Source organism: Oncorhynchus mykiss, chromosome 11 (assembly GCF_057628025.1).
Source record: "Oncorhynchus mykiss isolate SJ-2025 chromosome 11, ASM5762802v1, whole genome shotgun sequence".
Lineage (NCBI taxonomy): Eukaryota > Metazoa > Chordata > Actinopteri > Salmoniformes > Salmonidae > Oncorhynchus > Oncorhynchus mykiss.
In genome coordinates this window covers 63,596,235-63,619,874 of record NC_143032.1, presented here as the reverse complement: position 1 = coordinate 63,619,874, position 23,640 = coordinate 63,596,235, and the positions used below count along the sequence as shown (strand labels likewise).

Genomic DNA, 23,640 nt, shown 5'->3' with positions numbered 1-23,640 from the left:
ACGCGTAGTCGGTTTGGGTTCCGTGTTACACTCGAAATTAGTTGGCAACACTTAATTTTCTCCACCTTACACTTCAAACGAACGTATTAGTTGACTTTTCCTGTCGGCGGGTATTGCATCGTTATTTGTGATTACCAGAAATAAGGTAAGTGTAAATAGTTAACCGTAACTATGTTTCCATTAACTTGTCCGGTGATAAAGCATTTTTTGTCGACGTTTAGAAAGTTTGTCTTATAGGGCAACAATTGCCTGCTAGAGTCCGTCCGTCTGTTCGTAACAGATTCTAGCTGTGGAGATACATTTTAATCGATGAGAAAATTACGTTTCGAATACACCGACAGTGTTTTTGTGCGAAATAGTACACAGCATAATCTGAATATGTATTCAACTTCTGCTACCATTTCTGTCAAGCCGTCTACTCATACAGTTTGACGCATACTTTCGATAAATCCAATCCACAATGCTGAAAGGCAAACGCAGCGTTTCATTGGAAATGAATGTAATGCCGGTGTACCAAAATGCAACGACATTGTCGGTGTGATCGAAGCAAAAGCAGAATGTCTTCATTTGTAAATTGTTGGCGTGTGCCCCTGGCTCTGTAAAAAAAAAAAAACTATAATTGTGCAGTGTGGTTTGCTTAATATAAGGAATGTGAAATGATTTATACAGTGGGGCAAAAAAGTATTTAGTCAGCCACCAATTGTGCAAGTTCTCCCACTTAAAAAGATGAGAGGCCTGTGATTTATCATAGGTCACTTCAACTATGGCAGACAAAATGAGAGAAATCCAGAAAATCACACTGTAGGATTTTTTTAATGAATTTATTTGCAAATTATTGACCAAATACTTATTTTCCACCATAACAAAAGTTTATCTCAATACTTTGTTATATACCCTTTGTTGGCAATGACAGAGGTCAAATGTTTTCTGTAAGTCTTCACAGGGTTTTCACACACTGTTGCTGGTATTTTGGGCCATTCCTCCATGTAGATCTACTCTAGAGCAGTGACGTTTTGGGGCTGTTGCTGGGCAATACAGACTTTCAACTCCCTCCAAAGATTTTCTATGGGGTTGAGATATGGAGACTGGCTAGGCCACTCCAGAACCTTAAAATGCTTCTTACGAAGCCACTCCTTTGTTGCCCGGGCGGTGTGTTTGGGATCATTGTCATGCTGAAAGACCCAACCACATTTCATATTCAATGCCCTTGCTGATGGTAGGCTTTGTTACTTTGGTCCCAGCTCTCTGCAGGTCATTCACTAGGTCCTCCTGTGTGGTTCTGGGATTTTTGCTCACCGTTCTTGTGATCATTTTGACCCCACGGGGTGAGATCTTGCGTGGAGCCCCTGATCGAGGGAGATTATCAGTGGTCTTGTATGTCTTCCATTTCCTAATAATTGCTCCCACAGTTGATTTCTTCAAACCAAGCTGTTTACCTATTGCAGCTTCAGTCTTCCCAGAAATTAAATAAATATTGGCTCACAAGCTTAGCCTTTTGTTAACACTGTCATCTCAGATTTTCAAAAAATGCTTTTCAATCATAGCTACACAAGCATTTGTGTAAGAGTATTGATAGCTAGCATAGCATTAAGCCTAGCATTCAGCAGGCAACATTATCACAAAAACAAGAAAAGCATTCAAATAAAATAATTTACCTTTGAAGAACTTCAGATGTTTTCAATGAGGAGACTCTCAGTTAGATAGCAAATGTTCAGTTTTTCATAAAATATTATTTGTGTAGGAGAAATCGCTCTGTTTTGTTTGGCTAAGAAAAAACCCGAAAATTCAGTCATTACAATGGCAAACTTTTTTCCAAATTAACTCCATAATATCGACAAACATGGCAAACGTTGTTTAGAATCAATCCTCAAGGTTTTCACATATCTATTCGATGATAAATCACTCGTGTCAGTTTTGTTTCTCCTCTGAACAAAATGGAAAAATGCACGCACCTGGAGATTACGCAATAGTTTCGACGGAGGACACCGAGCGGACACCTGGTAAATGTAGTCTCTTATGGTCAATTTTCCAATGATATGCCTACAAATACGTCACAATGCTGCAGACACCTTGGGGAAACAACAGAAAGTGTAGGCTCATTCCTTGTGCTTTCACAGCCATATAAGGAGACATTGGAACACAGCGCATTCAAAATCTGGCTCACTTCCTGTATGAAATTTCATCTTGGTTTCACCTGTAGCATTAGTTCTGTGGCACTCACAGACAATATCTTTGCAGTTTTGGAAACGTCAGTGTTTTCTTTCCAAAGCTGTCAATTATATGCATAGTCGAGCATCTTTTCGTGACAACATATCTTGTTTAAAACGGTAACGTTTTTCATCCAAAAAATGAAATACTACCCCCAGAGGTTCAAGAGGTTAAAGAAGAAGTTACAGGTCTGAGAGCCAGAATTCTTGCTTGTTTGTAGGTGACCAAATACTTACTTTCCACCATAATTTGCAAATAAATTCATTAAAAATCCTACAATGTGATTTTCTGGATTTTTCTTCTCATTTTGTTTGTAATAGTTGAAGTGTACCTATGATGAATTACAGGCCTAATTTTTTTTAAGTGGGAGAACTTGCACAATTGGTGGCTGACTAAATACTTTTTTGCCCACTGTACTTTTGATACTTATGTATATTTAAAACCAAATCTGTTACACTTTTACTTAAGTGACCTTCACATTTACTTGAGTCATTTTCTATTAATTTATCTTTGCTCAAGTATGACAATTGGGTACTTTTTCAACCAAAATCCACATCTCTCAACATCTTCTGCCACTGGACTTCCTCACCACCCAGTGTTAGTGAGTGAAAATGCCAACTGGATGCTTCACATTTTATATATCTGGTGAAATATCAGTCTCTTTGTTCCTTGTGGTCGTAGTATACCGTGCCTGATGAACTTTGTTTGATTTTTTTTTTTCCGGCTTAACAATTTTTTTTGTGAACAAACCTGGCCAAATTGGTAATCTGATGTTGCACTGAATTAAAAGTGCAAGAAAAAATAGCCTTTTGACGATACCCTTCATGAAGTGGAATGTTTTAACATCTAAGCTACTCCACTAGCTAGCTAAGAAGGCTAACAGAAAATACTCACTGTTATGCACGTTCTGATGCAACTTGCCCTGATCTGGTGGAGCAGCCGGACTATGTGTCCAACACCCCCGCTCCCAAGAAAGGGAGGAAATCAGAGGAGATTGAATTTGAAACTCTACGCGCTTCCGGAACAAGAGGGAGACGGCATGAAACAACGAGCGATTGTCTGCTGTGCTGTTATGTAGCACTATATTGGATCACGCCAATGTGGTATCCTTTCGCTCAGCAGGATACATTCCAAGTAAGAATATCAGATTAGTCCCGTGTTCTGGGTAGTGCTGCAGCTGACCCCCTTAAATAGCTGCCGCCACACTACCTTTTCTCAGCTCATTCCAGAGAGCATTCGCTTGGTAAGAGCTCTATGTTAGAGTGTATTCAATAACTTAGAACACCTACATTACCTGTCTTGGGTTAGATCACACACGAGTGGTTAGAGAACCTAATAGTTGTTTGGCCTGCGCCGCCTGCGCTTAGCACACCTGAAGGGGATGAGGGCCACAGTACAGTCCTCCCATCTGATGACCGTATTCCCCCCTCTGGGTTGATGCGTCGTCGCAGCAGCACTCCTTCGGCCGCTTTGGGGACCCACCCTACAAACTTAGTACGGCTAAGGAGTTGATCTGCCTCAAACATCAGGCGGAAAGCCTGCGGGAGGAAGGGGATGCTTTACAGGGGGATGATGACGGCAACGAGGCCCTCTCTCTCCACTCTGGAGACGAGTTGGAGTTGGGTGACAGTGCTCCAGTGTTCCGAGCACATCAGGGATCGACCCAGTCCACAGCGCCATCTGTAGATGGGAGCGCCTCTACAGAGGCACCCCAGGCGGTGACGTAAGCAACACTGGAAATTTTAGCGAGGGTGGCTACCGCCCTTGATATCAAGCTAGAAGAAGCACCATCTGAGCAGCTCCTTATTCCCATCTGCCCCAAGTTCGCTTTGGCTCTCCGCAAATACTGGCGCAAGATGGAAGGGGGCTTCCGTTGTGACAACCAGACCAGGCCGTGGACTCTCCTAATGGATGCAGAGTCCTTGGGGCTAGACCACAATCCGGTGATGGATGACATGGTGGTTGCCATGATCCTCCTTGACAAGGAGATTGTTGGAATGGTGCCTCGCCTCAAACCAGGACCTGAAAGAGTAAGTGATAAACGGCTGCAAAGCACTTCCGGGACCCTCTCCATCAATGCGTGCCTCGTAGAAGCGGCTACGATGCTGCAATCCTACCTCGCCCTGCTGATCCCTTGCCTCCCAGGTGGTGATGACAAGCTTCTTAAGGAGGCCACAAAGGTGTCAAGGCTGCTCACAATGCTCCAGATGGATATGGCACGTGCCAACCGCAAGGCTTTGGCTTCAGTGGTGACTGCACAATCTAAACTGCCTCCGCCAGATAAGAAAACATTCTTGGAGCTCACCTTCATGCCAGGTTCCACCATTGGGTGAGGGGTCAACAACCTCATACAGCAGACTACAAAACTGAGCAAAGACAGAGTGACTTTGCAGCAGTTTTTGGAAACTGTGCGCCCTGCCCCTGACCCTTGGACGAGCAGGAAGACTGGGCAGGATGGGAGGTGTCAACTTTTAAACTATTTAAAAAAAAAAATTCTACTGATACTGATTTATTGGAGGACCAAAAAAAGGCGATACAGATTAATCGGCAAATTGTTTTATTTTTTGCTCATAACCTGAGAACGTGAAAGCTGGTGGTTCCTTTTAACATGAGTCTTCAATATTCCCAGGTAAGAAGTTTTAGTTATTATAGGACTTTCTCTTTATATTTCATACACCTTTTGACTATTGGATGTTCTTATAGGCACTATAGTGTTGCCAGCCTAATCTCGGGAGTTGATAAGCTTGAAGTCATAAACAGCGCTGTGCTTCAAGCATTGCGAAGAGCTGCTGGCAAATGCAGAAAAAAGTGCTGTTTGAATGAATGCTTACGAACCTGTTGCTGCCTACCACTGCTCAGTCAGACTGCTCTATCAAATATGAAATAATAGACTTAATTATAATAAACACAGAAATACGAGCCTTAGGTCATTAATATGGTCAAATCTGGACACTATCATTTTGAAAACAAAACGTTTATTCTTTCAGTGAAATACGGAACAGTTCCGTATTTTATTGAATGGGTGGCATCCATAAGTCTAAATATTGCTGTTACATTGCACAACCTTCAATGTTATGTCATAATTATGTTCAATTCTGGCAAATTAATTACGGTCGTTGTTAGGAAGAAACCGTTCAAGCCAGGCAGCCCAAACTCCTGCATATATCCTGACTGCTTGCACAGAACACGAGAAGTGACACAATTTCCCTAGTTAATATTAAAGTTAATTCTTAAATATGCAGGTTTAAAAATATATACTTGTGTATTGATTTTAAGGAAGCCATTGATGTTTATGGTTGGATACATTGATGTACCGACAGTGCTTTTTTTTCGCGAATGCGCTTGTTAAATCATCACCCGTTTGGCGAAGTAGTCTGTGATTCGATGATGAATTAACAGCCACCACATTAATTGTATGCAATGCAGGACAGGCTAGTTAAACTAGTAATATCATCAACTATGTGTAGTTAACTAGTGATTATGTTAAGGTTGATTGTTATAAGATAAGTTTAATGCTAGTTAGCAACTTACCATGGCTCCTTGCTGCACTCGCGTGACAGGTGATCAGCCTGCCACGCAGTCTCCTCGAAGTGCAATGTAATCGGCCATAATGACCAATTCTTATGAAAACTTGAAATTGGCCATGCCGATTAACTTCTTATGGGAATGTGGGACGCTACCCTCCTACCTGGCCAACATCCGGTGAAATTGCAGAGCACCAAATTCAAAAACAGAAATACTCATAATACAAATTCATAAAACATACAAGTGTTATACATCGGCTTAAAGATGAACTTCTTGATAATCCAACCGCGGTGTCAGATTTCAAAAAGGCTTTACAGCGAAAGCATACCATGTTATTATCTGAGGACAGCGCCCAGCACACAAAACATTTACAAACAGTTACCAGCCAAGTATTGGAGTTACAAAAGTCAGAAATAGTGATCAAATTAATCACTTAACAGTTAACTTAACACTCCCAGTTTCACAATAAATGTTCATTTGTTCGATCAAGTCCCTCTTTATATCCAAAAACCTCAGTTTTGTTCAGTTATCCAATGGCTCAAAGGCAGTCACAACAGGCAGACGAAAAATCCAAATGGTATCCGTAGAGTTCGTAGAAACATGTCAAACGATGTTTATAATCAATCCTCAGGTTGTTTTTAGTCATAATAATCGATAATATTTCAACCGGACAATAGCGTTGTCAATATAAAAGAAAAACAAGAAAGATGCGCTCTCGGTCGCGCTCAGAAAACGGGTCTGGGGACTTTCCACTATCCACTTACTCAGTGGTCTTACTCCCTCATTTTTCAGAATACAAGCCTGAAACAATTTCTAAAGACTGTTGACATCTAGTGGAAGCCATAGGAAGTGCAATTTGAGTCCTAAGTCATGGGATACTGTATAGGCAGTCAATGGAAAAACTACAAACATAAATAAAATCCCACTTCCTGGATGGATTCTTCTCAGGTTTCTGCCTGCCATATCAGTTCTGTTATACCCACAGACATTATTTTAACAGCTTTAGAAAACTTTAGTGTTTTCTATCCAAATCTACCAATTATATGCATATCCTAGCTTCTGGGCCTGAGTAACAGGCAGTTTACTTTGGGCACGCTTTTCATCCGGAGGTGTCAATAATGCCCCCTGCCCTAGTGAGGTTAATCAGTCAACCTCTAGTCGTGACCACCCTTACAAGCAGCGGCACACTGCTAAAACGCATGGGCCCTGGCAGTACTCCTGAGGTGCTGGCGTTTGGCCTCTGACATCTTTTCCTGGCCCAAACGGCAAACTGGGAGAGGCAAGGATTCTCTCTGGGTTCTGGGCACAGTTCTGGGGGGTTACAAACTCCAATTCTGATACCAACGACCTACAGGAGCATCTGCGTCACCTAGAGTGGCAGATGGGGTGAGGAAAGAGGCGCTCTGGTTGGAGATTGCATCCTTGCTCAGGAGCAAGACCAATCAGGAAGGTAGAGCCACTAGAATGGCGAAGTGGGTTCTACTCAACATATTTCATAGTTCCAACTTTCAGATGATCCTGACCTCAACAAATGTTTAAAGGAGCTCAAGTTCAAGATGCTCTCACCAGCGCAGGTGTTGCAGGCAGTCTCGAGCTCGACCTGAAGAATGTGTACTTCCACGTTCCTGTTCATCGAGATCACTGGAAGTACCTCTGTGGCTTACGAATTCAAAGTCCTCCCGTTCGGCCCCTCACTGGCGCCACATACATTCACAAAGTACATGGACGTAGTCCTAGTGCCTATCACGTCCCAGGGTATTCTAGTGCTGACCTACCTGGATGACTGGCTGGTGTGTGCTCAATCAAGAGAGCAAGCTACAGCAGACCCAAGGATAATCGTGAATGACATTCAAGACCTGGGCCTCACCCTAAACAGGGTGAAGAACAACCTGACTCCCTCACAGATGGTGGTCTTCCAGGGGATGTTGATTTATTCACATTTTCTGAGAGCACGTCTCCCTCAGGTGAGATTGGAGAAGATACAGACCTACCTAGACTGTTTCCTGCTTGGATGAGCCGTGTCTGTATTAGAGTGCCAGAAGCTACTCGGCATACTCACGGTGGCTTCTCTGTGGATTCCACTGGGCCTTCCTCACCTCAGGCCACTCCAGCTATGGTTCAACTCTCACCATCTACACCAGAGACGACACAGACTTCGTCAGCTACCGGTGACTAATGCATGTGTGAGGACTCTGAAATGGCACTCTCACGCCTGAAAAGAGTCCACCGCAGGGAGCATGTGTGCACTGATGCCTCACTAGCAGGTTGGGGGACAGTGTTGAGAAGCATGGCAGCGAGCGGTGGCAGGAACCCCCCATGGAGTGGAAAGCGCATCAATGTGCTGGAGCTCAGGGTGGTTTGACTGGCACTCCAACAGTTCCTGCTCTACTTGAAGGGGAAGCATGTCCTGGTCAGCTCAGACAACACCACTAGTGGTGTATATCAATTACTGGGGGGACTGAGATCAGCACCTTCGCGAGGTAAGTCTCGGGAGCTCTTGCTGTGGGCTCAGACCTGCTTAACGTCACTGCGGGCAGAGCACATCCCCGGGGTTTTGAAACGGGCAACGGAATGCTTTCTAGAAATGGCCTGCTGGAGCGGGACTGGAGTCTACACCCTCAGGTCGTGTTACAGCTGTGGGAAAGGTTTGGGAGAGTGCAGGTGAACCTGTTTGTATCTCAGGACAACACTCATTGTCCCAGCTGGTTCTCGATGTCGGACCCTCCAGGCCCTCTGGGTTTGGATGCCCTCCCTCACGATTGGCCGACAGTTACACGTTATGCATTCCCACCATTTCCCCTGATCACAAATACACTAGACAGGGTTAGTGTGAAGGACCACCAGCTGCTCCTGATTGCCCCATACTGGCCGAGACGACCATGGTTCATCCTTCTGTTGTCCCTCTCTGGGATCCCATGGCAGCTGCCAATAAGACCCAACCTGCTCTCTCAGGCTCGGGGGACACGCTGTGGCACGCTGCCTCCAGCTTTTGGGCTTGGCCCCTGAGAGGTGTAAATGGGCAAGTCTAGGCATTCAGGACAATGTGGTAAACACGTTGCAGAACGCCAGGGCTGCTTCTTCCGCCAGGGCTGCTTCTTCAAATGCGCTGGGGGCATATTCTGTACTTGGTGTGATGGTCATAATTTTGCCATGAGTCGTGGGGATGTACAAGCAGTTTTACAGTTTACAATCATTACTTGATGCGGGCTGACCATGACTCTACTTTGAGAGTGTATTTGCCACAATTTCAATGTGCCAGGACGATGGTCAGGAGGGACCCATGGTTGGCCACCCAGTGCTCTCAAAGTCTATGAAGGGAGTTAGACGTCTGCGTCCAGCAATAGTCAAGAGTAAGGCTGATCATTCTGGAAGATGGTTGATTTTACTTATAGATGTGAATGTTGTGCCTTTCATTTTGGGAAACATTTATGCTACAAATAACAGTTAAAAAAAACAACGCAAGACCCAAATGCAGACACAGGAGGCAGAATAGTCAGGCAGGCGGGTACAAAGTCCAGAAACGGGCATGGGTCAAAACCGAGAGGACGAGAAAGGAGAATGCAAATAGCAGGAGAACGGGAAAAATGCTGGTTGACTTGGAAACATACAAGACGAACTGGCACAGAGAGACCGGAAACACAGGGATAAATACACTGGGGAAAACAAGCGACACCTGGAGGGGGTGGAGACAATCACAAGGACAGGTGAAACGGATCAGGGTGAGACACAAAGACCTATTTCAAGATTTTGAGCAGGAAATCTGTTTACTTTTAGATCCATTAGTGGATGCCAAATGTATTTTGGAGGTGATTGGAAATCCTCAATGGGATTGCTTACCTCCATGAGCTTAAAGAATGAATAATTTGTTTTTGGGATATGTGGAGATATACAGTACCAGTCAAAAGTTTGGACACACCTACTCATTCAAGGGTTTCTTTATTTGTACTATTTTCTACATTGTAGAATAATAGTGAAGACAAATTATTACATATGTAGACATGTAATAATCAAAAAAGTGTTAAACAAATCTAAATATATTTTAGAGATTCTTCAATGTAGCCACCCTTTGCCTTGACAGCTTTGCACACTCTTGCATTCTCTCAACCAGCTTCATTAACTAGAGATTATGATTGTTTTTTATAAGATCAGTTAAATGCTAGCTAGCATCTTACCTTGGCTTACTGCATTCACGTAACAGGCAGTCTCCTTGTGGAGTGCAACGAGAGAGAGGCAGGTCGTTATTGCGTTGGACTAGTTAACTGTAAGGTTGCAAGATTGAATCCCCCGAGCTGACAAGGTGAAAATCTGTCGTTCTGCCCCTGAACGAGGCAGTTAACTAGGCCTTCATTGAAAGTAAGAATGTGTTCCTAACTGACTTGCCTAGTTAAATAGAGATTAAATAAAGGTGTTAAAAAAAGGTCAAATCGGTGTCCCATTTGACCAATTTCCGATTATGAAAACTTGAAATCGGCCCTAATTAATCGGCCATTCCGATTAATCGGTTGACCTCTACTTAAGTGTAATAAATGTTTGGAATCCTGTTACCCTCTTTACTAGCTTCCTGTAGAGCCATAAAATGTAAGGATTGGAGAGAAAGGGGAGTGTCTTAAGTAGGATGCATATAAACTGAAGTCTGAAATCTTTTGCTGTCTGTTTTCAGCTGTACAGAACCTTTTGGGGAATGATTCAAATTGGTTGAAGTTTCTATAGTGTCCGTGAGTTATTTACTCTGAAAAATAAGAACCTAACTGTATTTTACCAGCACCATGCTTCACTGTAGGCATGGTGTTAGGTTCCCTCCAGATGTGACGCTTGGCGTTCAGGTCAAATGGTTCAATGATGGTTTCATCAGACCAGAGAATCTTGTTTCTCATTGTCAGAGTCCTTTAGGTGCCTTTTGGCAAACTCCAAGCGGGCTGTCATGTGCCTTTTTACAGAGGAGTGGCTTCCACAGGTGGATTCCAGTCAAGTTGTAGCATCATCTCAAGGATGATCAATGGAAAAAGGATGCACCTGAGCTAAATTTTGAGTGTTATGGCAAAGGGTGTAAATGTTTGTTATTAATGTATATATTTCTTATAAATTTGCAAGCATTTCTAAAAAACAAATGTAGCTTTGTAATTATGGGGTACTGTGTGTAGATTGAGGATGAGATTTACATTGTTTTATTTATTTTTTATTAAACTAGCGTAACAAAATGTGGAAAAAGGGAAGGGGTCTGAATACTTTCCGAATGCACTGTATGGATAACCGGGTTAACGTGTTATGCTCGATCCGCTCAGTTTTCCACTACAAAACAACAGAAAATTGCCAAAAAGAGTAGAACCGGCTCACCTGCTTTTACACTATGATTTAGATGTAGAGGTCGACTGATTAATCGGAATGGCCGATTTTAATTAGGGCCGATTTTCAAGGTTTCATAACAATCGGTAATCAGCATTTTTGGACACGGATCATGGCCGATAACATTGCACTCCATGAGGAGACTGCACGGCAGGCTGACTACCTGTTATGCGAGTGCAGCAAGGAGCCAAGGGAAGGTGCTAGCTAGCATTAAACGTATCTTATAAAAAAACGATCAATCTTAACATAACTAGTGATCAACTACACATGGTTGATATTACTAGTTTATCTAGCTCATCCTGCGTTGCATATAATCGTGCCTGTTAATTTATCATTGAATCATAGCCTAGTTTGCCGAACGGGTGATTTAACGAGCGCATTTGCGAGAAAAGCACTGCCGTTGCACCAATGTGTACCCAACCATAAACATCGATGCCTTTCTTAAAATCAATACACAGAAGGATATTTTTTTTTACCTGCATATTCAGCTAAAAGAAATCCAGGTTAGCAGGCAACATTAAACTAGGGAAATTGTCAATTCTCTTGTTTGTTGCACGCAGAGTCAGGGAAAATGCAACAGTTTGGGCAGCCTGGCTCGTTGCGAACTACTTTGCCAGAATTTTACATAATTATGACATAACATTGAAGGTTGTGCAATGTAACAGGAATATTTAGACTTATGGATGCCACCGTTAAATAAAATACAGAACGGTTCCGTATTTCACTGAAAGAATAAACGTTTTGTTTTCGAAATTATAATTTCTGGATTTGACCATATTAATGACCTAAGGCTCGTACTTCTGTGTGTTATAATAAAGTCTATGATTTGATAGAGCAGTCTCATTGAGCGATGGTAGGCACCAGCAGGCTCTTAAGCATTCATTCAAACAGCACTTTTGTACGTTTGCCAGCAGCTCTTCGCTGTGCTTCAAGCATTGAGCTGTTTATGACTTCAAGCCTATCAACTCCTGAGATTAGGCTGATGTAACCGATGTGAAATGGCTAGCTAGTTAGCGGGGTGCGCGCTGATAGCGTTTAAATCGGTGACGTCACTCGCTCTGAGACCTTGAAGTAGTTGTTCCCCTTACTCTGCAAGGACCTTGGTTTTTTGGAGCGATGGGTAACGATGCTTCGAGGGTGGCTGTTGATGATGTGTTCCTGGTTCGAGCCCAGGGAGGGGGGTGGAAGCTATACTGTTACACTGGCAATACTAAAGTGCCTATAACCATCCAATATCATCCAACATCCATATAAACATCCAATAGTCAAAGGTATATGAAATACAAATGGTATAGAGAGAGAGTCCTAATAATGCCTATAATAACTACAACCTAAAACTTCTTACCTGGGAATATTGAAGACTCATGTTAAAAGGAACCACCAGCTTTCATATGTTCTCATGTTCTGAGCAAGGAACTTAAACGTTAGCTTTCTTACATGGCACACACTTGTTTTTGCATTATTTAAACCAAATTGAACATGTTTCATTATTTATTTGAGGCTAAATTGATTTTATTTATGTATTATGTTAAAATAAGTGTTCATTCAGTATTGTTATTGTCATTATTATAAATAAGAATTGGCCGATTAATCGGTATCGGTTTTTTTTGGTCCTCCAATAATCGGTATCGGCGTTGAAAAATCATAATCGGTTGACCTCTAATTAGATGTTCAATGTTTCTTAAAAAAATACATTTAAATAGGAAAAGTTTCACCATATTAAATAAATTGTTCAGTTCACATAACAGGGTTGACCTTAAAATGAGGGACCTGCGTAAATGAATCGCTGATCACATGAAGTAAATCATCTTCAGAAATGACTTAGTCAAAGCAAAAAAATAACTAGGGCTTTGCAATGATGGTGAAAACGTTGACGGCCCAATAGGTGAACAGGGGAGTTCTCTACTATTTGATTGCCTCCTCTGGTGGAGGATACTCGGGTGTAGGCCGACCCTACTGCTGAAGAGTTTTGAAATCTGCCACACCACCTTTTGAATCAGCTGCTTTCTCAGCATAGTGTGCTGAGAAAATGCACACATTTAAAAATGATACCGCTACTTGTCCTTGTATCTATAAAATGTCTTGCACAACTAGTTAAATAGATTTTTTACCACTTTACATATGTGTTTTGGGATTCTACCCATCTCATTTAATTCAAGTGTATTTGTTTCCACGTTTCATCTCCTTGCCTCCTCTCCTTGAGTACTTTTGACATTTTTCAAAAAGAGGCGAGGAGAGGATGCGAGGAATCGAGGTAATCCTGTTGAGATTCTCCCCAGGCCTAGATGTAACCAGAAGTAGTATAATTACAGGATCTCAGCTCTCAGCAGATTGTACTGCAATGCCAGCAATTCACTGAGGGAAGTTATGGCATCAAAATATTTGAAACACCAAACTTTGATATTATTTTCTGAGTATCCTAACACAAGTCACATTCCAATGGACATTTATAGTCTAAATAGTATGACTCGTAATGAAAGCTGTTGTAAATGTGTAGGGTCTTTTTCTATTTAAAAAAAAGTTGAATATTTGACGTACATGTTATGTTTTTGCTAATGGCTGGAGAGAAGGATCATGAATGGAATTTGAGGTCGATTTGTATTATCTCAAGTAGGTGGGTCAGCTATGGCGGTGGCGGTCTATGAAGAAACTGAATGCAGAAAAAACTGGTAAGCCTTCATATACAGTGACACTCGATAAAGATGAGCAAAAATGACTAAAATAATTCAAATACTGAGCTATATTGTATGCTACATTTTGTTTAAAATAATTGTATTTTATATTAATACAATTGCTCAGAGAAAGCAATTAAAAAAAAAATATTTACTTTTATATATATATATATATATATATATATATATATATATATATATATATAAGTAAATATTTTTTTTCTCAAAGGTAGGGGTCAAAATGATTGACACCACTGTTTTCAACACCTCACTGAGCCTTTTTCTAAAGTGTTTTATCCGTTGAAGACTTTGGGAGGGATCTCAGACCATTCCTCGAATACAGAATTCTTTCAGGTCCTTGATATCAATCGTCAGCGCTCATGAACTGCCCTCTTCAATTCAAACCACGGGTTTTCAAGTCCGGAGACTGAGATGGCCATTGAAAAGTGTTGCTTTTGTGGCCAATTAACCATTTCTTTGTGGATATTGATGTGTGCTTGGGGTTATTGTCTTGCTGGAAGATGCAATGGTGGCCAAGTTTCAGCCTCTTAGCAGAGGCAACCAGGTTTTTGGCAAAAATGTCCCCAGGACCAATAGAAGTAAAATAGCTCCATAACATCAAAGATCCACCACCTTTATTTTACAGTAGGTATGGGGTTATTTTCTGCTCATGGATTCTTATTTCAATGCCAAACCCACCACTGCTGGGTGGATCTTTGATGTTTTGTTAGTGATGTAAGTTTTGAGAATTTGTATTACTTGTTAAAATAAATCTTGTTCTCTGAGAAATTGTATTAGTATAAAATATTTTATTTTTGCACACAATATAGCTCAGTATTTGAATTATTTTGTACAGTAATTTTTGCTTGTCTTTACTATATTTTGAAGAATGTGTTTTCATGTGCTGAAATGATAATGTCCTGATACTGCAAAACAGTACAGTATAGTGTTCACAAATTTTACTTGCTCCATTATACAGTGCCTTGCGAAAGTATTCGGCCCCCTTGAACTTTGCGACCTTTTGCCACATTTCAGGCTTCAAACATAAAGATATAAAACTGTATTTTTTTGTGAAGAATCAACAACAAGTGGGACACAATCATGAAGTGGAACGACATTTATTGGATATTTCAAACTTTTTTAACAAATAAAAAACTGAAAAATTGGGTGTGCAAAATTACTCCCCTTTACTTTCAGTGCAGCAAACTCTCTCCAGAAGTTCAGTGAGGTTCTCTGAATGATCCAATGTTGACCTAAATGACTAATGATGATAAATACAATCCACCTGTGTGTAATCAAGTCTACGTATAAATGCACCTGCACTGCGATAGTCTCAGAGGTCCGTTAAAAGCGCAGAGAGCATCATGAAGAACAAGGAACACACCAGGCAGGTCCGAGATACTGTTGTGAAGAAGTTTAAAGCCGGATTTGGATACAAAAAGATTTCCCAAGCATTAAACATCCCAAGGAGCACTGTGCAAGCGATAATATTGAAATGGAAGGAGTATCAGACCACTGCAAATCTACCAAGACCTGGCCGTCCCTCTAAACTTTCAGCTCATACAAGGAGAAGACTGATCAGAGATGCAGCCAAGAGGCCCATGATCACTCTGGATGAACTGCAGAGATCTACAGCTGAGGTGGGAGACTCTGTCCATAGGACAACAATCAGTCGTATATTGCACAAATCTGGCCTTTATGGAAGAGTGGCAAGAAGAAAGACATTTCTTAAAGATATCCATAAAAAGTGTCGTTTAAAGTTTGCCACAAGCCACCTGGGAGACACACCAAACATGTGGAAGAAGGTGCTCTGGTCAGATGAAACCAAAATTGAACTTTTTGGCAACAATGCAAAACGTTATGTTTGGTGTAAAAGCAACACAGCTCATCACCCTGAACACACCATCCCCACTGTCAAACATGGTGGTGGCAGCATATTGTTTTGGGCCTGCTTTTCTTCAGCAGGGACAGGGAAGATGGTTCAAATTGATGGGAAGATGGATGGAGCCAAATACAGGACCACTCTGGAAGAAAACCTGATGGAGTCTGCAAAAGACCTGAGACTGGGAGATTTGAGAGAGATTTGTCTTCCAACAAGACAATGATCCAAAACATAAAGCAAAATCTACAATGGAATGGTTCAAAAATAAACATATCCAGGTGTTAGAATGGCCAAGTCAAAGTCCAGACCTGAATCCAATCGAGAATCTGTGGAAAGAACTGAAAACTGCTGTTCACAAATGCTCTCCATCCAACCTCACTGAGCTCGAGCTGTTTTGCAAGGAGGAATGGGAAAAAATGTCAGTCTCTCGATGTGCAAAACTGATAGAGACATACCCCAAGCGACTTACAGCTGTAATCGCAGCAAAAGGTGGCGCTACAAAGTATTAACTTAAGGGGGCTGAATAATTTTGCACGCCCAATTTTTCAGTTTTTGATTTGTTAAAAAAGTTAGAAATATCCAATAAATGTCATTCCACTTCATGATTGTGTCCCACTTGTTGTTGATTCTTCACAAAAAAATACAGTTTTATATCTTTATGTTTGAAGCCTGAAATGTGGCAAAAGGTCGCAAAGTTCAAGGGGGCCGAATACTTTCGCAAGGCACTGTATCTACATTCTGAGTGCATGCATTTACTTGCTGCATGTCTCAAACCAAATTAGGAGTCAAATATATATGAATTATAATGGTTTCTGTACTGTGTCTTTCAAGCCCTGCACAGGACACAAACCTTCCACCAGAAACAAGCTCAGCACTGGAATCTTGTACCTCCATCTCTAGCAGTAGAGAGGTGTTGCCAGCTCTACCAACAGCTATCCTGGAGAATATTCATGAATCTGGAGAGATAAACCTGAACTTGCCTGAGGGAGGCAAGGGTGAGGGAAGTGTAGAGAGGGTGTTCACTGGTGATGAGGATACAAGTGGGATTGTTAAAGAGCTGAGTTGGAACTCAGGTGACCGTGATAAGGAGGAAAGGAGAGATGCTTTCTCAGAGGAGGGTGTGAGTGACACAGTCAGTGCAGAGTGGAGAGAGGGAGACTGCTTTGTCCCAGTTGGAGTAGAGGTGACTGAGATGGCTGCTGAGGGGGAGTTTGAAGATGGGATGAGAGCTGAAATGAAAGAGGGAAAGGGGACAAACAGTTGTGAGTCAGGGGAGGAGTTGGTTGCTGAGAGGGCTGTGAAGAGAGAGATTGAAGAGAAAGATAGAGGGAAAACTAGTCCCAGAGAAAGAACACAAGGTGGCTCCCAAGAGGAAGAATATAAGGAAACGCAGACGATCAGCCAAACCTCAACGTGACAAAGAGGCAAATTCCAGTGCTTCCTTTGTAGAGACTGTTCTCTCATGGCTACTGTCAGTCTTCCTATGGCTGCAGGCATTCTCACCAACAATGTTATGCTGGTCCCCAAGTAAGTTGTAAGATATGTACATGGGATTCATTTTCAGGGTCAAGTCCATTTGAATTCAGGTAGTACACTGAAATTCCGATTCCACATTTTCTCTTGGAGAAGCATTAAGGAAAATTGGAATTTCAGTTTACATTCTGAATTGAAATGGAATTGACTCCAACCCTGATGTGATCCATATGCTATAGATATGCCTCTAATATTTTGTTTCTCTGTAGATAGTTTATTTTGTGTAGTCATGCTCGGGGTGGCATCTGGCACTGGGGGTGTCTTTACAAGCAACGGTGAGGATGGATCAAACATTTTGCCATACTTTTTTTTCTGTACATTTAACAGAACAGGTATTTCTTATGCCAAGTGCATTGTCTTTCTGTGCCATTGTAGATCACCAGAGTTTGTCATGCATCGCCTGCAAGAGTCCTGGATGTGCTGCTGATGTGACTAAGATATGGTGTGGGGAGGATGAACTGTTGAAGGGTTTACCGATCCCACTCTGCACAAGCATTTCCCAAAAGTCCAAGACTGTTTGCCAGCATGATGGTCGGACATTTGTGCTTATGATTGAAGAGGGCAAGAAGTGTGATATGGAACAATATCATGACCATGTGCCCTCTGAAAAGACAGGTATTGACTGCAACTGAAGACACATTCTACTATGTCTATGTTGAGCCTTGTTTTTTTTTTTTATGATTAACATTTCTGGAATTATGTTTCAGAGTGTCCACCATTGTTGGAGGCTGCTCAAGACTCAAGGTTGGACACTGTTCGAGGCAAGCTCTCTGTCCATAGGGTCTGTTTGTTTATGCAACACAGACAAAAACATGTTTCTGAGTTAACTTAAAATATTACATTTTCATCGTTTAGTTTTTGTTAATCTTATTTCATTGTTTCTCTTGTTCTTTACATAGGTGACACCACTTTGTCAGCACCAACTCTCAATGGTGAGCTATAACAGAAGGGTTAGGTTTTAACTGTGTATTATTCTGAATTATTAACTAGGTAGTTTGAGCCCTGAATGCTCATTGGCTGACAGCTGTGGTATATCAGACCGTATTCCACGGCTATGACAGAACATGTATTTTTACTGATCTTCTTACATTGGTAACCAGTTTATAGTAGCCATAAGGCACCTCAGGGGTTTGTGGTATATGGCCAATATGTCACGGCTAAGGTCTGTATCCAGGCACTCCATGTTGCGTTGTGCATAAGAACAGGCCTTAGGCGGGGTATATTGGCCATATCCCAACCCCCCCTGTGCCTTGTTGCTTAATTAAAGCATGGTTAACCTCGATCTCCTGTCTTCAGGGATAAAATGTCGTCGAAGAGAATGGCTGACGTTTTACATGTCCGTAATCAATTGTGCTATTTAGTTAGATTTTTTTTGCGTTGTTTGTAGCTTATTTTGTACATAATGCTGCTGCTTCCGTCTCTTATGAAAGAGACTTCTGGACATCAGAACTGGGATTACTCTTCACGGACTGGAAGAAGCTTTTTCAGACGAGAAAGATATACAGGTCCAGATACACGTCATTTGTGTGAAGAAAAGACGGAGGAAAAGAGGACGCAGATCAGGCTGCCTTTTGCGAATCCGTAGGCGAGCGAGTAAACTCCCATTGCCATCAATTCTACTTGCTAACATGCAATCATTTGAAAATAAAATGGATGACCTACGATTATCCTACCAACGGAACATTGAGAACTGTAATATCGAGTCGTGGCTGAACGACTACGCGGACAATATAGAGCTGGAGGGATTTTCAATGCACCGGCAGAACCGAGAAGCTACGTCTGGTAAGACGAGGGGTGGGGTTGTTTTTTTTTAATCAATAACAGCTGGTGCACGATGTCTAATATAAAACAAGGGATTGCTCGCCTGAGGTAGAGTACCTTATCATAAGCTGTAGACCACACTATCTACCAAGAGTTCTCATCTATATTTTTCGTAGCCGTCTACATACCACCACAGACCGATGCTGGCACTAAGAGCTCACTCAACCAACTCTATAAGGCCATAAGCAAAAAAGAAAATGCTCACCTAGAAGCGGCGCTCCTAGTGGCCTGGGACTTAAATCCGTTTTACCAAATTTTTACGAGCATGTCACATGTGCAACCAGAGGGGGAAAAAAACTCTAGACCACCTTTACTCCACACACAGAAACGCATACAAAGCTCTCCCCCGCCCTCCATTTGGCAAATCCAACCATAGTTCTATCCTCCTGATTCCTGCTTACAAGAAAAAACGAAATCAGGAAGTACCAGTGACTCGCTCAATACAGAAGTGGTCAGATGGTGCGGATGCTACGCTAAAGGACTGTTTTGCTAGCACAGACTGGAATATGTTCTGGGATTCATCCAATGGCATTGAGGAGTATATCACCTCAGTCATCGGCTTCATCAATAAGTGCATCAACAACGACGTCGTCTCCACGGTGACCATACGTACATATCCAAACCAGAAGCCATGGATTACAGGCAACATCTGTATCGAGCTAAAGGCTAGAGGCAGGGCTTGAAAACTATTACGGACTACAAAGGGAAACCCAGACACGAGCTGCCCAGTGACGCGGGCCTACCGGACGAGCTAAATGCCTTTTTATGCTCGTTTCAAGGCAAGCAACACTGAAGCATGCACGAGAGCACTAGCTGTTCTGGATGACTGCGTGATAATGCTCTCGGTAGCCAATGTGAGAAAGACCTTTAAACAGGTCAACATTCACAAAGCTGTGGAGCCAGATGGATTACCAGGACATGTACTTGTACCAGACCTTCAGTTTCTTGGCAATTTCTCACATGGAATAGCCTTCATTTCTCAGAACAAGAATAGACTGATGCGTTTCAGAAGAAAGTTATTTGTTTCTGGCCATTTTGTGCCTGTAATCGAACCCACAAATGCTGATGCTCAAGATACTCAACTAGTCTAAAGAAGGACAGTTTTATTGCTTCTTTAAACAGAACAACAGTTTACAGCTGTGCCAACATAATTGCAAAATGATTTTCTAAGGATCAGTTAGCCTTTTTAAAATGATAAACTTGGATTAGCTAACACATCCTGCCTTTGGAACACAGGAGTGATGGTTGCTGATAATGGGCCTCTGTACACCAATGTAGATATTCCATTAAAAATCAGCTGTTTCCAGCTATAATAGTCATTTACTACATTAACAATGTCTACACTGTATTTCTGATCAATTTGATGTTAATTGACCAAAAATGTGTTTCTTTCAAAAACAAGGACATTTATAAATGACCCCAAACTTTTGAACGGTATTGTATGTGAGAATGCTGTTCATTGACTACAGCTCAGCGTTCAACACCATAGTGCCCACGAAGCTCATCACTAAGCTAAGAACCCTGGGACTAAATTACCTCCCTCTGCAACTGGATCCTCGACTTGCTGACGGTCTGTCCCCAGGTGGTAAGGATAGGCAACCACACATCTGCCACGCTAATCCTCAACACTGGGGCCCTTCAGGGGTGTGTACTTATTCCCCTCCTGTACTTCCTGTCCACCCACGACTGCATGGCCAAACATGACTGCAACACCATCATTAAGTTTGCTGACTACACAACAGTGATCACCGACAACGATGAGACAGCCTATAGGGAGGAGGTCCGAGAACTGGCAGTGTGGTGCCAGGACAAGAACCTCTGCCTCAATGTGAGCAAGACAAAGGCGCTGATCGTGGACTACAGGAAAAGGTGGCCGAACAGGCCCCCTTTAACATCAACTGGGCTGTAGTGGAGCGGGTTGATAGTTTCAAGTTCCTTGGTGTCCACATCACCAATGATCTATCATGGTCCAAACACACCAAGACAGTCATGAAGAGGGCACGACGAAACCTTTTCCCCCTCAGGAGACTGAAAAGATTTGGCATGGGTCCCCAGATCCTCAAAGTTCAACAGCTGCCTCATCGAGAGCATCACCACCTGGTATGGCAACTGCTCGGCATCTGACCATAAGGCGCTACAGAGGGTGGTGCGTACAGCCCAGTACATCACTGGAGCCAAGCTTCCCGCAATCCAAGCAGTATACTGCTTTTTGTATACTGCTGCTAACTGTTTATTACCTATGCATAGTCACTTCACCCCTACCTGCATGTACAAATGACCTCTAACCTGTACCCACGCACACTGACTCGGTACCGGTACCCCCTGTATATAACCTATTTATTGTTATGTTATTATTATTTTTTACTTTCGTTTATTTGGTAAATATTTTCTTAACTCTTCTTGAACTGCACTGTTGGTTAAGGACTTGTAAGTAAACATTTCACGGTACGGTCTACACTTGTATTCGGTGCATGTGACAAATTAAAGTTTGATTTGATTCAACAGCTGATATGACTACCTCACCACCACCTGAAAATGGTAAGATCCAATAGACAGAATTACAAAGGTCAAACTGCCATGTTTGTGCAATTAAACAGTTTGTGATTTTCTGTTCCCATAGGTTCATTGTTTGTCGGCGTCATTGTCATTGTCATTTTAGTTATTGGTAAATTTCATCGAAAAGGGCCCCTCCTATCAATCCTATCCTGTACTACATCTTAAATGTGCTTTTTGGGGGAGGGGGGTGGGAACAAGCCTTTTGCTCCCTTGTTTCTTGCTAATGGAATGCTCTCCCTTACCCTCTGAGCGCTGCTCCACCAATCCAAGCGTTTAAAATGGGCCTTTATAACCCACTTCTACAGACTTTTTCTCATAGGTCTAATCCTAATCTGAAAACAGTTTTTTTGTGCATCTATTCCATTTGCATTTTTCTTTGCCTAAGTAGAGCCTTGAGAAGGACTGTAATGAAAAGCACTATGCACATTAAATGCATTATTATTAATATTAGATGGCTCTGCTACTGCTTTTCCTGTCGCCGCTGGCATGGCTGTAGTTAATCCTTTACATGTATTGCTAAAGTACTTATACAGAATATGTCTTATAAACATGAATTTGTATATTTTGTGAAGTGGGTCTTGCAGGCATAACTAATATCAATGATTGCTTGAGGGCTAAGCTTTGCTGCTGCTGTATCTGCTGCTGCTCTTGCCATGGTCTCCTGTATTCTTCTTCTGTTTATTTCCGGGGCTTGATTGCCTGACACTGCAGCGATTGTCCTGTTACGAGGTGAGATACTAGTTTCTTTAGAATATCTTCCACATTATATTCACCTGATACTTACTCAGTTCCATGTTGAAATGATTGCTTCATCTATAGTTCCAGGTGCAGTTTAGCACCATTAGAGCTTGCATTACTCCTCTCTAATGCTAGGATCACAGTATTAAGTCTTTGAAAGTTATGTTTTTGATTAATTGGCACTTTTCTCTGTCAGGCTTTATTGGTGTTGTTGTTGCAGTCTATTTGATCAGGTATGTTCTGTTAAAGTTGCGCTTAGACACACACACAGATATTCATACTAGAACTTTCATAAAATATTCACTGTCTTTTAGAATAATATTTTATTCTCTCTGTTACAAGTTAAAACACTGCATCTGTCTCCCTACAGACAAAAGCAGCAGGGTGCCAGTAGAAACCAGTAAGTCTAATATTCGTGGTTTGAATCATAATCAGATGTAAGATATATTGAGTGATTACTGCTGCATGTTTTGCTGCAGAGATGAAGAGACTGAGATGAGTGCTCTGAACAACGGTATCAATCAGAATGGAGGTCCTGCCAATAGGTATAGTAGAGAACAATATTTGACTACCTGGGGTGCGTTCAGTATGACCGAACGGTGTTCAAGGCTGAATTCAATGGAAACTATACTGTACTTAACGACCAATTGAAAAACGTAGTGATTATGATGACCCAGAGGGCTATTACCGTATGGTGTGTTGCGCGAGTTTTGATATTTCAAATGGTCACACCCATATTGGTCAGGCCACATACACCACACCCACCCAATGGGAGCAAAGGTTCACCAAAGGTTGTTGAAGATTGCACATCGTTTTGGAGAAACGTGCTGTTCAGTACGCACCATCACTCAACATAGCAAAAGTTGAAGCGAACTGAACACACCCCAGGTAATAGATATGGTATTTTGCTACTCAACATTGATTTGCCATGTCAATGACATGCATCTTGTTCCTTTAGAGACAATAATGAAGTGATGGCTGTGAACATGCTTGACAATGGGGGCCCCCTGAGCCATCGGCAGTAATGAGGGCCCGTGGAGCTGTCTCCGGCAGCATGGTTAGCATAGAGACTATGGTACTGATTGACCTGGCTCGTCTATGAAGTGTTTTTTTATGTTCATGTTCAAAATGTGGCACATCTTACATTTTCATTTCAACAGATAGTGCGTGTTTGTGTAACTTGTGTTTTCAACATATTTCAGTGTGGAACATAGATGGCATAAGACCCTGATTTTATTGATCAGTGAAAATGGAATGCAAATTATTAAGGGAACTGCTTTGGGGCTTCACATTTTTTGCTTTTTTCCATCCTATGGCTTACCTGTCCATATTTGTTCAAATAAATGAAAGAATTATGAACAA

The 23,640-nt window shown here is 41.9% G+C and overlaps 1 protein-coding gene across 16 annotated transcripts; it reads left to right on the top strand.

Annotated features, from left to right (window-relative positions):
* Nucleotides 1-23,640, top strand: LOC110536162 (uncharacterized). 16 transcript variants are annotated; one of them, XR_016484652.1, is made up of 13 exons: nucleotides 1-145; nucleotides 13,691-13,745; nucleotides 16,462-17,157; nucleotides 17,373-17,438; nucleotides 17,539-17,778; nucleotides 17,871-17,907; nucleotides 18,063-18,095; nucleotides 21,490-21,522; nucleotides 21,605-22,269; nucleotides 22,475-22,511; nucleotides 22,649-22,678; nucleotides 22,758-22,823; nucleotides 23,237-23,640. XR_016484652.1 is itself a non-coding variant. In XM_090190905.1 (13 exons), exons 5-13 carry the CDS (start codon nucleotides 17,752-17,754, stop codon nucleotides 23,301-23,303), a joined length of 375 nt encoding a protein of 124 aa, XP_090047031.1. In that variant the 5' UTR covers nucleotides 1-145; nucleotides 13,691-13,745; nucleotides 16,462-17,157; nucleotides 17,373-17,438; nucleotides 17,539-17,751; the 3' UTR covers nucleotides 23,304-23,640. The 16 variants fall into 16 exon arrangements, 13 of the variants coding, with proteins under 13 accessions (XP_090047031.1, XP_090047022.1, XP_036791932.2 ...); XR_016484650.1 differs by having other exon boundaries at nucleotides 17,871-17,924; XM_090190905.1 differs by having other exon boundaries at nucleotides 21,605-21,649.

Coding starts and splice junctions, on each gene's coding strand:
- LOC110536162 (XM_036936037.2), top strand. Junction 17,779..17,870: donor TGTGCCCTCTGAAAAGACAG/GTATTGACTGCA, acceptor ATTATGTTTCAG/AGTGTCCACCATTGTTGGAG. Junction 22,512..22,648: donor GTTGCAGTCTATTTGATCAG/GTATGTTCTGTT, acceptor GTCTCCCTACAG/ACAAAAGCAGCAGGGTGCCA.